Genomic DNA, 16723 nt, shown 5'->3' on the forward strand with positions numbered 1-16723 from the left:
GGAACGGCGGCACGGTGCCAGGGCTTCCTGCTACAGCTGGACCTCTACCTGAGCACCGTCTATCCAGCTCCCCCGGGAAGGGAGAGGGTGGCCGTCCTCGCCTCGGGCCTCTCAGGGAAAGCTCTGGAGTGGGCCAACGCCGTATGGGGAGAGGGAGATGGATGACTTCACGGACTTCACCTGCCGCTTCTGGGCAGTCTTCGACCACCCTCCCGAAGGTAGAGCGGCGGGTGAACGTTTGTTCCACCTAAGGCAGGAGATGAGGAGCGCCCAGGAGTTCTCACTGGAATTTTGGACATTGGCCGCTGGAGCGGGATGGAACGACAGGGCTCTCATCGACCACTACCGTTGCAGCCTGCGCGAGGATGTCCGTCGGGAGTTGGCCTGCAGGGATACCACGCTTAGCTTCGACCAGCTGGTGGACATGTCCATTCGGCTGGATGACCTGCTGGTCACCTGCGGACATCCAGAGAGGGCTCTGTCGATTCCTTTTCCCAGCATCACCGCTCCGGTGCCTATGGAGTTAGGAGGTACTGAGCACAGGGAGACCGGAGGAGGGGCTCTCATGTGTACCATTTGTGGCCGCAGAGGTCACACTGCTGGTCGGTGCCGTGTTGGTTTCTCTAGGGTTCGAGGCAGCAGGCAGGACACTTTGGCGTCACCCCAGGTGAGAAGGCACCATTCTCACCTAGAGCCCTCTGTTGCACACATGTTTTTGTCACTTTTCCTGAGTTTTCCCTGCATTCCCAGCATAAGGCGCTCGTCGATTCAGGCGCGGCTGGGAATTTTATTGACAGATCATTTGCACATAGTTTAGGGATCCCCATCGTTCCCGTGGATGTACCTTTCCCCATTCACGCCGTAGATAGTCGACCATTAGGGTCAGGGTTGACTAGGGAGGTCACCGCTCCTTTGGGCATGGTGACGCAGGGGGGTCATACGGAGAGAATTCATCTCTTCATTATTGATTCTCCTGTGTTTCCCATGGTGCTGGGCCTACCCTGGTTAGTCTGTCACAACCCCACTGTTTCTTGGCCACAGAGGGCTCTCACGGGGTGGTCGCGAGAGTGCTCAGGTAAGTGTTTAGGGGTTTCTGTTGTTGCTACTACGGTGGAGAGTCCAGACCAGGTTTCCACCGTGCGCATTCCCCCTGAATATGCCGATTTGGCTCTCGCCTCCTGAAAAAGAAGGCGACTCAATTACCACCTCATCGACGGGACGATTGTGCGATAGATCTCCTGGTAGGCGCTGCACTTCCCAGGAGTCACGTGTATCCCCTCTCACAGGCGGAGACGGAGGCTATGGAAACATATGTCTCCGAATCCCCGCGTCAGGGATACATTCAGTCCTCCACTTCACCCGCCTCCTCGAGTTTCTTTTTTGTGAAGAAGAAGGATGGAGGTTTACGCCCGTGCATTGACTATAGATGTCTCAATCAGATCACAGTGAGGTACAGTTACCCGCTACCTCTTATCGCCACGGCGATTGAGTCAATGCATGGGGCGCGCATCTTCACGAAACTGGATCTCAGGAGTACGTACAACCTGGTGCGTATCCGGGAGGGAGACGAGTGGAAGACAGCGTTTAGTACCACCACATGGCATTATGAGTACCTCGTCATGCCGTACGGGTTGGTGAATGCTCCATCAGTCTTCCAATCCTTTGTAGATTAGATTTTCAGGGACCTGCACGGGCAGGGTGTAGTGGTGTATATCGATGACATTCTGATATACTCCGCTACACGCGCCGAGCATGTGTCCCTGGTGCGCAGGGTACTTGGACGACTGTTGGAGCATGACCTGTACGTCAAGGCTGAGAAATGCCTGTTCTTTCAGCAGACCGTCTTTTCCTAGGGTATCGCATTTCCACATCAGGGGTGGAGATGGAGAGTGACCGCATTGAAGCCGTGCGTAATTGGCCGACTCCCACCACGGTAAAGGAGGTGCAGCGATTTTTAGGGTTTGCCAATTACTACCGGAGATTTATCCGGGGTTTTGGCCAAGTAGCTGCTCCCATAACGAAACTATGACGTGGGGGACCGGGAGTTGTTGGCTGTCGTCAAGGCTTTGAAGGCGTGGAGACATTGGCTTGAGGAGGCTAAACACCCTTTTCTCATCTGGACTGACCACCGTAATCTGGAGTACATCCGGGAGGCGAGGAGACTGAACCATCGCCAGGCAAGGTGGGCCATGTTTTTCACTCGTTTTGTTTTCACCCTTTCTTACAGACCAGGTTTCCAGAACGTGAAGGCAGACGCACTGTCCCGGCTGTATGACACAGAGGAGCGGCCCATGGATCCCACTCCCATACTCCCGGCCTCCTGCCTGGTGGCGCTGGTGGTGTGGGAGCTCGACGCGGACATCGAGCGGGCGTTGCGTACAGAGGCCGCTCCCCTCCAGTGTCCCGCTGGGCGTCTGTACGTTCCGTCTGCTGTCTGTGACCGACTGATCTATTGGGTCCACACGTCACCCTCATCTGGTCATCCAGGCATCGTTCGGATGGTGCGCTGCCTGAGCGGGAAGTACTGGTGGCTCACCTTGGCTAAAGACGGGAGGGTTTATGTTTCCTCCTGCTCGGTGTGCGCCCAGTGTAAGGCTCCTAGACACCTGCCAAGGGGTAAGTTACAACCCTTACCCGTTCCACAACGGCCATGGTCACACCTGTCGGTGGATTTCCTAAATGATCTTCCTCCTTCACAGGGTAACACCACGATCCTGGTTGTTGTGGATCGTTTTTCTAAGTCCTGCCGTCTCCTCCCTCTGCCCGGTCTCCCTACGGCCCTACAGACTGCGGAGGCCATGTTTACACACGTCTTCCGGCACTACGGGGTGCCTGAAGATATAGTGTCTGATCGAGGTCACCAGTTCACCTCAAGGGTCTGGAAGGCGATCATGGAGCGTCTGGGGGTCTTGGTCAGCCTTACCTCAGGTTTTCACCCCGAGAGTAATGGGTAGGTGGAGAGAGTAAACCAGGATGTGGGTAGGTTTCTGAGGTCTTATTGCCAGGACCGGCCGGGGGAGTGGGCAGCGTTCGTGCCCTGGGCTGAGATGGCCCAGAACTCGCTACGCCACTCATCCACTAACCTCACCCCCTTCCAGTGTGTATTGGGGTATCAGCCGGTTCTGGCTCCTTGGCTCCTTGGCATCAGTCAGACTGAAGCTCCTGCGATGGACGAATGGTTCCGGCGCAAGGAGGAGATGCCGCCCATCTTCATCTTCAGTGCGCCGTGCTGCGCCAGAAAGTTGGTGCAGATCGTCACCGCAGTGAGGCCCTTGTGTTCGCACTGGGGGACCGGTCTGGCTCTCGACCCGAAACCTGCCCCTCCGCCTGCCCTGCCGGAAGCTGGGTCCGCGGTTTGTGGGGACATTTAAAGTCCTGAGGAGAGTGAACGAGGTATGTTATAGGTTACAGCTTCCCCCCAATTACCGCATTAACCCCTCGTTCCATGTGTCTCTCCTCAGGCCGGTGGTGGCTGGTCCGCTCCAGGAGGCTGAGGTGCGGGAGGTTCCTCTGCCCTCTCTGGTCATCGAGGGGGCCCAGCGTGCTCCGTTCGTTCCATACTGGATTAGAGACGTCGGGCGAGGGGCCTTCAGTACCTCGTGGACTGGGAGGGGTATGGTCCGGAGGAGAGATGTTGGGTTCCGGTGGAAGACGTGATAGATCCTTCTCTGCTGCAAGAGTTCCACCTTCTCCATCCGGATCGCCCTGCGCCTCGTCCTCCGGGTCGTCCCCGAGGCCGGTGTCGACGCACGGTACTGTCACGACGTCGGCCGAAGTCAATGCCTCTACTTGTTCGGGCGGTGTTCGGCGGTCGACATCACTGGCCTTCTAGCCATCGTCGTTCCATTTTTCATTTTTTTTGTCTCGTTTTTCCACACACCTGGTTCTCATTGTCCCTCATTATGTGTTGTGTATTTAACCCTCTGTTTCCCCCATGTCTTTGTGTGGTATTGTTTATCTGTTTTGATGTATGCGCACGTTAGTCTGGTTGCGCTGGGTTATGTATACCCGTTTTGTATTTCGTGTTCATTGTGCCGTGTGCTTTTGGTTTGCCTGAATAAAAGGCTCCGTGTGCTACCAAATACCTGCTCTCCTGCGCCTGACTTCCTTGCAGCCACTTACGGATACCTGACAAAGGTACGTGGGGCATGTGATGTCAACACGTACCTACAGTATGAAGCTTCACCGCACACAAATGCCTACTGCCTGCTAAATAAAAATGTCAACTATAAAAATTATGTTTTTTGACTTTTAAGAATAGCTGAATTGCTTCGCCTTGCTTTTCTGGTTGGCTGGATGCAAGTTCCACCATCCAATTATTTCAGATCTACAGGAGTGCAAGATTCACCATGGCACGGACCGTGGCGATACATTGGCACATGACAATAATTAGAATATGGCAAATATTCTTGCATTCTATCCATGCTGACTTGCGGGCTACCTGAAACATGAAAGAGATAGGTGGGAGGGCATGCAGGCTGTCTGCAATTTATTAATGTGCAATTTGCCTAAATGGGTAATGGAAACACTTGAACCAATTAATTTCTATCAAGTAGATTTTTTGTTGTTGTATGCCATCACGTCCAGATGTTTTTATCGACGCAAGATTGTTAAATGGAAACGCACTGTAGCAGGCAATTTTCAAATCTATTTTCTACGAGAACAGAAAACTAAAACAAAACAAAAAAATCCCTGGGCAAGTTAATGGAAACATGACATAACAAGCGAAAAACTGGTGATGTACAACCACATTTCGAAATTGCACCTTGTTTACTCTAGTATTCTAACTCTCAAATCCACAGTCACAATAGACCACCAATCATTACAACGCCACTGCTTATTTCACAATGATTATTATACAGTAAACTACATCACCAGTCAGCCTGTTTCATTCAACTGAAATCATTCAATACCAATTCACTACCAAGAGTTTAATAACAAAATGTGAGCAATATGTTTTAACATGAGCTACATACATACTATAACCTCAGGGGACAAAAAAGCCAAACAAGGGGCCTTTGCACAGACCTTATCAATGCCCCTATCAGATTTTCTTTAGGATTTGTCCCCAGAACTGTATGTCACAAAGCTTGCCTTAATGCTGCATGACACTTCTATCACACCTCAACAGAGTCAAGTTTCAAACCGTACATCATGTCAGATCTACAGTAAGAGACTAAACCCAGCCATACAGCAAGCATCAATAATAGCCCATGTGTGTGTTGACGCAGTTGTTGACTGGGTAGAGCAGAAGTAGTAGAGGCCTGGTACCTGGCATGTGTTATTGCAGCCACCCATTCATCGCAGTCCTTTACATCCTCTGTACGCAACTCCAGGGCTTTCTGGTTTTCATGGGTGAAATTTACGGTGAAATAGTACTGAAACACACAAAAAAAGCACAGGTTTAATTAGCTCGTAAACAGATTACTAGATTGCATGGGTAAGGATGCCTTTGTATTCTTTATTTTTTAATACATTGTATGAGAAAAAGTATTTGTATTACTCCATAGGAATCTAGATGAGATAACATGTTATAACCACAAAATGCAATGAAAAGGTCAGACAATGCACAGTATAGGCGCTATACCACAAAAACAATTACACTACATGTATATTTTACAAGAAAAATATGAAGAGTATTATTGGCCCTTAAAAATCTGTGTGCTGCAGACACACATTATTGGAACCATGAACCCTCTCACAATCTAAGCTTGTATCTATCCTTTCTCACTGTTGACATTAGAGGGGGTGGGAAAGGGAAACCCACATCCTCACCCACCAGCTCAATCGATGGGGCTTTTAGTGGGAAGCCTCCCCCTGACTGCCTTGCTGCCTGGGATGGCTCTGGTTCCCAGGAGGAAAAGCCATAAGACATGTAAGCTGGAGGCATTGCCAATTACATAACTGTGTGCTACCTGTTACCTAGCAACTCCACTCTGTGAGAATGGATAGGCTCTTAGCGCTTCTTGTCTCACTCCATTTTAACTAAGCAGGTCTTCTCTGCGCTGAATTCCCCAGCACCACTAGGTCTGTGTACAAACCATCACAGTCACGATCATAGACCATCCACCATCCATCACAGTCACCTCATAGACGTCACAGATCATAGACCATCCACCATCCATCACAGTCACGATCATAGACCGTCCACATTAGCTGATGGAACAAAAGTTCATTTCAGACCATGCCAGACTACTGTGTTGTGCATATAGTCAATTGCTACATGGTTGTTGTACATTTAACACTCCCTTAACATATGATGAATAATCCTTATTCAAATAAGAATATCATTGCACTTACAATTTTCTTGTAAAACAATATGTTCTGACCACACCAAAACACACAACGACATAGCAAGATGGAAAAAGATCAGTGCTGCTTGGGAAAAGAACGCCTACATTATCACATCTCACACATTGGAATCACGCTCAAGGTTAAAAACGTGACTCCTTGTGAGTACTTTGGCAGCAACCATGTTGAGTGAAAGCCAAGCCTTATCTTTGGCCTGCAGATGTCCAACAGGCGCCCATCAACCTGCACCTCATCACTATTCATGGGTGAATGCTTTCCATCTTCACATTCATTAGGTATTCATCCTCCCTTCAAAGAGAATCTATTTGTGTCAGGGATGCATGCTTGTTGTTGTTGTAGTTTTCCTTCATCCTCTCTTTAAGAGCAGGGAGAGTGGCTTGTTTAACACATAGCCTGCTTCACGCTTTATGTTTACGGCTGAGTCATACCACTCACACACTTTCAATGGTTTCTTAACATATACAATCAATGCTGCAAACCTGATGATCTGAACTGAACAATTGTTTGTTTTGGAGATGTATGTAATGAATAACATTTTTCTCGTGCAGCTGGAAAATCAATGTTGTGATAATGGAATGTTGTGCCTGCTGGTTGAAAATTGTGGATGACTTATGCTCCCCAAGGAAGGAATAAACAGGTTTAAGTCACCAGTAAGTGAGTCAATGTTGTGATACAGCTTAAACCAACATCTGCTACATGCCTGTACCTGCAACCCATTCCCCTAACAGAATAACAAAAAAGCCAGAGCAGAGGCCTTTGTAATAAAACAATATCCCACCTGTCCACAAGAGCAACCAGGCATGCAGCGTCAATAATTTTCCCCCCATCTATGCTTCCTGTGAATTAGCATAGCATTAGCAAGTCACATATTATCCTGCCATATAATTATGCACAATGTTGGAGAACTGTGGTAAAATATACTCTATAGAGGCAATCTACTACAGCTTTTTGCTCATAGCAATAAAAAGTCCCAATATTCTGTCTGGCTTTGAGTGTCATCCACTCATTCAGCTACCTCAAAGTGGGGTGAGAAAGAACAGAACAGAAATACATCAGCCATCACTGGCTGCGGAATGCTAGAAAATGCTGCTGTTCTCCAAAGAGGAGTGACTGTGGTTTTCTATAACTGGGCCCTGACCCCTACGAGGTACTGCAAGGAACAAATTTAGCACAGATAGCGGTTGGTTGTATTAATAGGGGAAGGGAGTCGCGACGACACACAGATACTCTCTGCAGTCCCCGAGCCCTTCCACACATCATTATTTTAGATCCAAATAAGGTTGCCATAGGAACCTTGGGCTCAAATACATTAGCATTCTTTAGATAATGGCTTTTGGGGATACATACATGTGGGAATAAATGCTCAATCCAGAACTGTAGTGACAGTTAAAAGGTCATTTAATCACCTGATTTTAATGCAAATATGAGAAAGGCAAGACGTCCTGGGGCATTAATGCTCTCTTTAGAAAGCACTGGCACCCCTGTCTTTCTGTGCTCTCATCATTATGGTGGCCACTAAAGCCGTCAAACTTCACAACGACCTGCATCATTGCAGTTCACTTCAGTGAAATTTCATGTAAATCTGCCAATGTGTGAGGGCAGTTTGTATGAATAGTATAGATAATGTTCATTACAAACCAGCATACCATGACTATTGAAGATTATCATTAAAAGTCTACTTCTCTAAATCCTAGGGTTGTCACAGATTTAGGCTGTTGATTGTCTCTGTGCCATCCTATATCCTATCATTCAGGAAACACTTGCTGTTGTGCAAACAAGTTGAATGGTCTCTGGTTATACATACTCATAAGACATAAAAATACAACCCATTCTTCTACAGATGCCATATCTTAATTTGAGCCAGTTTGCTACAGCAGGAAAATAATCATGCAGCAACAGGAAATGTGAATTATTATGTGGATTATAATTAATTGACATTTTTTGTAGGGGTTGATACATTTTCCGTTAGGGCAAATCAATTCTGACATTTTAAAGTGGAAATGACAAAAGAAGCCTTTTTAAACATTGAATACACTACAAGTTTGTATTTCCTGCTGTGCGGGAAAATAATTCTCAGCAACAAAAGAGTGATCTAATTAAGAGATTTTGATGTTGTTTTGATAGTGTCTGTGGAGTCTGTATTTGAAGGAATGATCCATTCCCACCTGTCTCGCTTCATAGCTGCCAGAGTCAACAAGCTCTATTCACAACTTAATCTGTGTTACATAGTTCAGATTGTATTTGTCACACCCCGTTGCATCCTACTACCATTTCCAAGCCAACATACATTACTACTTATAGCAGTTATTTATTAGAAAACAGAAACACCACCATACTCTCACATATAGTACAGGTGAGTGAGTGTTCATTGGTCAGTCAGTGTTCATTTGGTAAAAGATGAGCAATGCATTATAAATGATATGTAATTATTTAATATACAGATGCCTAATCTGTTTTAGATAGCCATCCGATAATCATGATGAACAGGAAGGATCAAAACAAGGAAATTCCTGACAAATTCCTCTGTAACAATTTGCACGTTCGTGATATGAGGAGTTTTCATTCTCTTATGAGGGGACTGGGAGAGCAAAATATTAGCCACTATGCCACATACTGCTTTGTCAGCACAGGGACAGCTGTTCACAGGAAAGGCCTGGACTCTCTTTGGACTGCAGCCCTACAGAGTCATGGATAGGGACTGCAGACTGAACAAAACAGACACAAACAGAACCACTCATAGATAGAGCCTCAATCCAATGACCCTACACACAAAACATTCCAGAATCATTACATCTTCCTTCATGTGCACAATACTTCTAACTATCCTATATCAGTAATAGAGAACACCAGGATTACAGCACCATTTTGTATTCTATTTTTCATTACTGTTTTTCTGTCAGGAATGTGAAACAAGTTGAGCCATATAAGAAGATGAAGGGTATCAGTTAACCATCTTATTTGAAGTAAGAACGTAGTATCTTATGGTGTCTACTTCTACAGATTTACTCCAGCATTATAAATCATATTCTTCCACATCAATGGGTATATTTCATTAGTTGAAAGTACTGGAAATATTACAGACCCTGGCCTACTGTATATTCATAATAGGCTTACAGTGAGTAGCCAATCAAGACAAATGATTACGTTTTATTTTTTTCTTCCAGATCTGAACAGCCTCATCCTACCATTCACTGATCCCAATGTGAAGGAATAACTCAGCCCATTTCTTTGAGAGCAAAATGCAATGTACCAAAACATAAAAACACTAGTGATGATGACCCCAGTGCTCGCTTGAAATAGGCCTACGGTCTTGTTATTAAACACTATTTGCTGCAGACGCAGTTGCCAAGGTAGGATGCTATTAATATCAGTGCGAGTCTGGGAGAGTTAAATCAATACGTCAAACAGTGGTATTACGTCCATGTCCCACAAGATGGCGACGCTGGGATGCAATACCTTTTTTCTTTAGCGCAATTTTGCTGAAAAAAAAACAGTATCACCAAACTTGACTGTATATCAGTGAGATAACATTACGTTGGTTGCACAATAATATGTCCAGATCAACCACATTTAAAAACACATAGGCCTTTAGACTATGTAGGCTATATAGATTAAGGGATTTATACATTTCTATAAATCCATAATTTCCAATTAGTTGCTATTATATTGTTGTCTAAAATAAGCAAACCCGATGAAGGCACAATGCAGCAAAATCGCGAGGTAGCTCGGTATTCAATTTGGTGTTGATAATGGAATCATTAATCTGATGCACAGATTACATAACACACGCACACTGAGCAAACGGCTCTGAATTTAATCTGATATAGGCCTACTGTAGGTTATAATTCCGCTGGATTGGAATGGAATAATTGCTGTGGATAAAGAGGAATAGGAAAAGAACATAAATCATGGCAATACTTCAAGTAGGCTAGACTACTCTTCCAAAAAAAAGATCCGTTACATGCACTGATAACACTGAACCGTCTGATTCACATGATCACCTGTTTTCAACCTCACCATGAGGATATCTGTACATCGGTAACTGGTGCATCACTCATGTTTATTCAATCAACCTGTAAATTAGTTACAGTCGTTTCCCCCCCCAAAAGACAAATGAAACAATGTTATGAACTTGAATGTGTGTTATTCCTACCTGCTTTTCTAAACACTCCTTGGATGATTGTGAGGGTTTCGGTGACGGCGCTCTGTCACACACACATCCCTCCAACAGGTATAATCCCGCGGGTCGAGAGCTGGACTCGCTCTCAAAATAAAACAGCATATTTTGTAATAAAGCGAACCACTTTGTGTGCCATTTAGTGTTGTCTGAGCTCTTTTTGCTCAAGCAACCTCGCCTCGTACCATCCTTCTTTGCCAAAAGACCCAGGTAGGTGACATGACCATCATTAAATCGTATTCCCTTCTGCATTTTGATAAAGAGACTTTGGTTGAAAAAAGCTACTTGATCCTTACATCTTCTTAAACTCGGTCCCCAGACAGACGTGGACTTTCTGATTGCGGACAAGCAGTCCGCTCTACCCCCTGCATTTACCGTGTTGGCATGAAGGAAAAAAGAGAGAAACAAAACGAAGAACACGGGTGTATCATCCTAAATTCGTTGACGAGCTTGTTAGGGCTTCGATTATCACATTCCTCCACAAAAATAAAGATTAAACAGACCGACTGTCAATTTAAACCGAGACTGGCAAAGGAAGAGAATTACAGTGTGCGCGACGTGGTTTGTCGTATTCTCACGTGAAATCTCCAGAAACCAGTGAGCTCGGTGCTGAGCTAGGCAGGCAGGGAAGTCACGTGACGGGTCCTTGGGAAAGCACATTTCAGAACCTTGGACAACGAATTAAAAACAAGTAAAAGTGAAGACATTGCATGAGCTGTTTTTTTTCATGCTTATTTCTCAGGTGTTTCGAATTAAACATGACACTTGACTACTCTCATTAAACAAACATGGAAGTTGTGTTATTGGCGAATTGCTACTTATTTTTTTATTCCATGAGGTGGAATGGTAACTCCTTGTCACTCAGAGAATAAAAAGCATACATTTGAAAGGGGGGCAGTAATATAGTGAAAGCTCATTACAGACTATAGTACATTGGACAAGTGGCCATATAAGGGTCCTAAATCCATGTGATTCACAGAATACCATAGGCCTTTTCAAATGTTTAAATTAAATAATCTCAAAACAGTTGGCAGTCTTGAACACTCAACTGTAAAGCTCAGTATTATTCACTGACACATCAATAAAGAGTTTGCCTTGCCAATACATTCATGTAATACATTTGGTTAATGATTATGTCGATTGGACATACATCTTGAATTGCTTTAGCCCAGTTTGGCAACCTATTCAAGTTGACCCACCTGAGCAATTGTCAGTGTATTCTGTTTCCTTGCAATAAAACATGGTGTTTTGTTGCTGTCAGTACTATTGCACTCTCAGCCTACCTAACAAAGATTTGGCTGCAGTAAATTATGGTCCAGTGACAGAAAGCAGATGGTTGGAGAACGCTGTCCCATATTGCTCCTCGATCTGGGATGAAGAGTGAGATGTTTTCAGAGCGACCATCGTCACAGGACAGTAAGCAGCAGTATTTTTCAAATAACATCCAACTGTGTTTCCTCAATTATTTCAACAAATGTATATTTAAAAATGGTATATTTATAATATTGAATGTAAATGGAACTGGCTTTAGCCTACTTTACAGGATGTTAGCATAGGCAATACTTTGACATTTTGTTTGTTGAAGATCAAAGTGCTTATTCTAGCAGAAAAAAATGAAATCCATTCTCTTCACTTCACACATGATGCAAAGAGCTGGAGGCCATAGCTGAGTCCTGTCTTATCCGCTAAGACCGTGGCCTCCCTCAGATTCTCTATTATATTAAGCTTATGCTAATGGTCACTCATCCATCATTCCCTAACATGGCTCTCCTCAGCCAGCCAGCCAGGTCCACACATACCAGAGTGGCAGGGACAACTCATTTCATCACATCTGAGGGCTGTCTGCTCTGCCCTTGCTGTGCCATACAGATTCCTGCTTCATCCTCTTTCACCTCTCTCTCCTCTCTCTCTCTCTCTCTCCTCTCTCCCTCTCTCTCTCTTTCTCTTTCTCTTTCTCTCTCTCTCTCTCTCTCTCTCTCATTCTCTCTCTCTGCCATCCAATAACCACCACTTTCTTATTGCAATCATACAGGCTGTTTACATCCCTGTCACATACATGAGGACATACGATAAGATCTCCTTAACCCATACAGTAATTGATTCACAGCAATTTGTCTTTATTGACCTTTGGTAGCTCTCTTCTCTTGTATTATATTTCTCTCATTAGTTGCTCTGATTAGTCCCAGGGCAGCAGATTATCTACAGCCATTCCATAAGAGGCTTGATGACAACATTTTCAGACACAATAAAATCGACAGCTCCTCATAAAATACAATATGTTGCTGTATAATGCTATCATTCAAAGCCAGCACAAGATGATACAAAGAGCAACATCAGGATGACTCTGTTCAATTAATGGATACCTTTAGCTATTCAAATCCCTTACTGGGGGACTTAACCTTCATAGAGTTGATTAAAAGCCACTAGGATTTTTGAAGGTGATTCGTGAGACATCCATTGGCATTACTCAAATAAAGTGACTCAAATGTCAGACTTTAACAGTTAATGTAAGGTGTTGGAAATCAACACCAGTGAAATACTGTAATAGAATGAGTTAGCAGGGTTGTTGAAGTATTTCGGGAGGTCTCTCAAATGTTTCAAACCAGTGAACAGGAGATCATTTCACCCTCCCTCTCTATTCCAGAACATGTAGGTGTTGGATTTGAGTTTTAAAGGTCATTGCACACTGGATCTAATTCAGCCTGTTTTCATAAAATGCAGCCTCCCATAAAAAGGGAGGCACAAAAAAAAACAGTCCAGCATCTGATTAATAGATTGACCTGACAATAAATGTGTACACTACTCTGTTTACAACAATACATAATGGTATTCCATAGTTTTCATTAATATCATATGAGGAACCCATTATCTGAGCTTGTTGGAGCTCATGGCATAATGTCCTGTGGCTTGTGCTGTAAGTGTTCTGTGTCACAGTGGTTATATATCTGAGCTATAAAACATCTTCTAGGACACAGGCAATATGCCTCTCTGACCACCCAATTTGTTTAAAAGGCCTAGCCTTTAATCTGGTGCTGTCAGTCCTCTGGCTACTTCTCTCTCACAGGACATTTATTTATGATTTCATCCCTGTTGTTATCTGCTCTCTCTCAGATTCATTCTATCATAAATCCCTCTTCTTTCTAAGGCAGCTATTTAATCAGACCTTTTTTTCCTCTATTCTGTCAATTAGCTAGCTATTCATGGGGATTGATATTAATCCAAAGTCAAATTCATCTAATGGTTATATAAACCGTACAATGTATATAGATTTGAAGAAATAAGAGCAGATGTCTACTTTTGCCGTAAACTGAGCCAACGTTGGCTTAAGGCACCAATCAGCAACTAATCTTTACGGCCTATTTTGAATACATTTGCTTAAACGCACATGTGAGAGGCTGATAACACTGGGTGTATTGTTGGTTTGCTCTCCTGGAGCCAAGCTCAGGGCCAGGTGAAACCATCAAACAACTGGGTTGTTGTGCTCAGTGGGTAGACTCTGACTCCGCCAAACAAACACAGCACAGTGAATCCTTGATCTTTGAGCGTGGAACCCTCAACACATGCATAAGTGCACATATTGATTTAAAGGTAACAATATTATAGTCATGGTCATACACAATCCTAATATTTTTGTGAAATATATTTTCTAATGATTTCCACAAGCATTAAAGTAGTCATGATGAAGGCATGACCACTGTGATTCTGATATTTCCAACACTGAGATCCCTACAGTACCCTCCTCTCAGTGCTGTGGTCCAGACATGCCTACTCCTAATTACATGATCCAGCAGGTTTCTAATTCGCCATACTCCTCTCCAACCAAATTCACTAATTACTCCTTCCTTTTTTAGAAACAGTCTGCTTGGTTTGATCATGCCCCTCCTCATTGCTCATTGTCTTCTTGATCTTATGCATACTCAGGGTGGCTGGGGTGGGGGCAGTCCCAAGCTGTCTCTTTGAAACTGAGTAAGCAAAACATTCAAATTAACATCACTGAAACATGATTTTCCTCTGAAGAATCTGGAAGAGAGAATGGAAGGTATAGAGCTTGGTTGACCCTATCAGTCATAGATAGCTTGTAATAGTTTGCATCTCAAACCATTCGGACTCTACAGATGTTTTTTCGGCATCTGCCCTTGCCTCACAAACACCGCTCTAGCTTCAGTTAATCACACAGACTAATGGTTGGTATGTACCAACGGATGCAGAAGTCTTTAGCTCAAGCACATTATGTTTAGAAGGGGTTAGAAGTCCATATTGCACCAGTGTCATGATGGGTCTCATTGAGTTAAAATGCAGAGCACGAAGGGATATGTTGGAAGCTGCATTGCAGTGATAATGTGGCATCCTAATCTGTCTGAATTCTGCCTTTTGTCTGAGAGCTCACACTGGTAGTCCAACGATGCCAGCACATTAGCCCATGATTTTCTGGAGGCTAGCTAGTACAGTTTGACCAATGTAAAGTAATGATCCACACAGTTGTCATTGGAGATTGGATTTGACAGGTGATGACTGACCAATAAGCTCTAACCAAACAACCCTCACAGCTTAAAAGAAAAACTTGGATCATGCTATAGGTGTTATCATGTAGCTTTGGTATTGGGTGCTGTTCTGCAGGCTAAGAAAGGAGGAATGGTTGGGTGGTGGTAAAGGAAAGTAAGAGATGGTATTTAGAATGTTGTATGAATGAAGCCTGGTCGTTCTTGCTGATGGCCAAACAGAGTGGCAGGCAGGTGTTTCTCCAACAGCTGCTCCCTCTCAACTGAAGCTGATTCTCTTCTGTCAGGACCCATTAGTTGGTCTGCCAGTCAGAGGTGATGGTGATGGGTGGGGGAATGTGGGGACCCAGGAATGCTCGTCTGATTTTGTCTTTACTTTTGCCTGTTACTGTGCCATTGACAATGGCACAGTAAGAAAAAACAGTCTTGATTTCATAATACATTTCTGTTACCACTAGTTTTACTGTTACCACTAGTTACTGTACATCTACTGTGGTACAGTATTTCTTGAAGGCACTGAGTCTTGGTCACATGTAGAAAGTACGTTTTTGAACAACATGGAGGTGTCATGTCTGCCTGGGTGAGCCTTCTCCAACCAGAAAGACCTCTGACTTAGTTCCACTTCAATCCCACATCAGCCCAGCCACTGGCACTTACTGTCCCTATATCTCACAGTGGCAGAGACAGACAGAGTCACCAGGTGGTTCAATTCACCTAATACATAATATATAACCATGAATTCAGTATCATAAACAAACACTTCACTTTACCAGTTCAAACTCCAAAGGAATGCATGATGTTAAGGGTACAATATACACTGAGGGTACAAAACATTAAGAACACCTTCCTAAGAACAGACTTACAAGTTCAGTGGCAGAGTTTAGTATAATAATCCAAAGGAAAATAGTCCACAGAGAAAACCCCCAAAATATACACTGAGTATACCAAACATTAGGAACACCCACAAGGAGCCGGGCCCATGTTGACTCCAGTGCTTCCCACAGTTGTGTCAAGTTGGCTGGCTGTCCTTTGGGTGTTGGACCATTCTTGATACACACAGGAAGCTGTTGATCTTGAAAAACCCAGCAGCGTTGAAGTTCTTGACACAAACCAGTGCGCTTGGCAACTACTACCATACCCTGTTCAAAGGCACCTAAATCTTCTGCCTTGCCCATTCACCCTCTGAATGGCACACATACACAATTGTCTCAAGGATTAAAAATCCTTCTTAAACCTGTCTCCTCTCATTGTCTCCTCTCCTACACTGATTGAAGTGGATTTAAGAAGTGACATCAATAAGGGATCTTAGCTTTGGATTCACCTGGTCAGTAAATTCACTGGTCATGTAAAGAGCAGGTTCAAAAAGTTTTGTTCACTCAGTGTATGTCATCGTAATGTTCGGTACTTGTGTGTTTTTCTAACCACAAACACAGTTCTACACATGTTTTCCCCTCAAAAACCTCCCATATACAGTGATTCTACTCTGTGAGTGTGTGAAGATGAAAAAATCAGAACGTGCTATTTCAGGAGCAGTACATGAGGTATAGAGGAAAGTGCCCAACAATGTACTTTACCTTCCTAGTGACCTGAGTGCAGAAAGGCAGCTAGAGCCATCTGTAGAGACTGCATGTCTGCGACTAGTGACCATGTCAATTTACTTGTGTTGTGTGGAGTGGTGAGTGGTGGTGTTGGTGGGCTGGGAGGTGGCAGAGCCCCAGCTCTTGGCCGTGGCCCA

General features: G+C 44.4%; 1 protein-coding gene across 1 annotated transcript in view; it reads right to left on the reverse strand.

Moving 5' to 3' along the window:
• The window catches only part of LOC139539946 (ras-specific guanine nucleotide-releasing factor 1-like), a 40339-nt gene extending 29243 nt beyond the window's left edge, over positions 1-11096 (reverse strand). Inside the window, exons 1-2 of the mRNA XM_071343386.1 lie at positions 10466-11096; positions 5272-5378 (exon numbers count right to left, since the gene is read on the reverse strand). Coding sequence (XP_071199487.1) covers positions 5272-5378; positions 10466-10741 — 383 coding nt within the window. The 5' untranslated portion in view covers positions 10742-11096. The remainder of the gene's footprint in view (positions 1-5271; positions 5379-10465) is intronic.
• Positions 11097-16723: the final 5627 nt, after the last annotated feature.

This window comes from Salvelinus alpinus, chromosome 15 (genome assembly GCF_045679555.1).
Source record: "Salvelinus alpinus chromosome 15, SLU_Salpinus.1, whole genome shotgun sequence".
Classification (NCBI taxonomy): domain Eukaryota; kingdom Metazoa; phylum Chordata; class Actinopteri; order Salmoniformes; family Salmonidae; genus Salvelinus; species Salvelinus alpinus.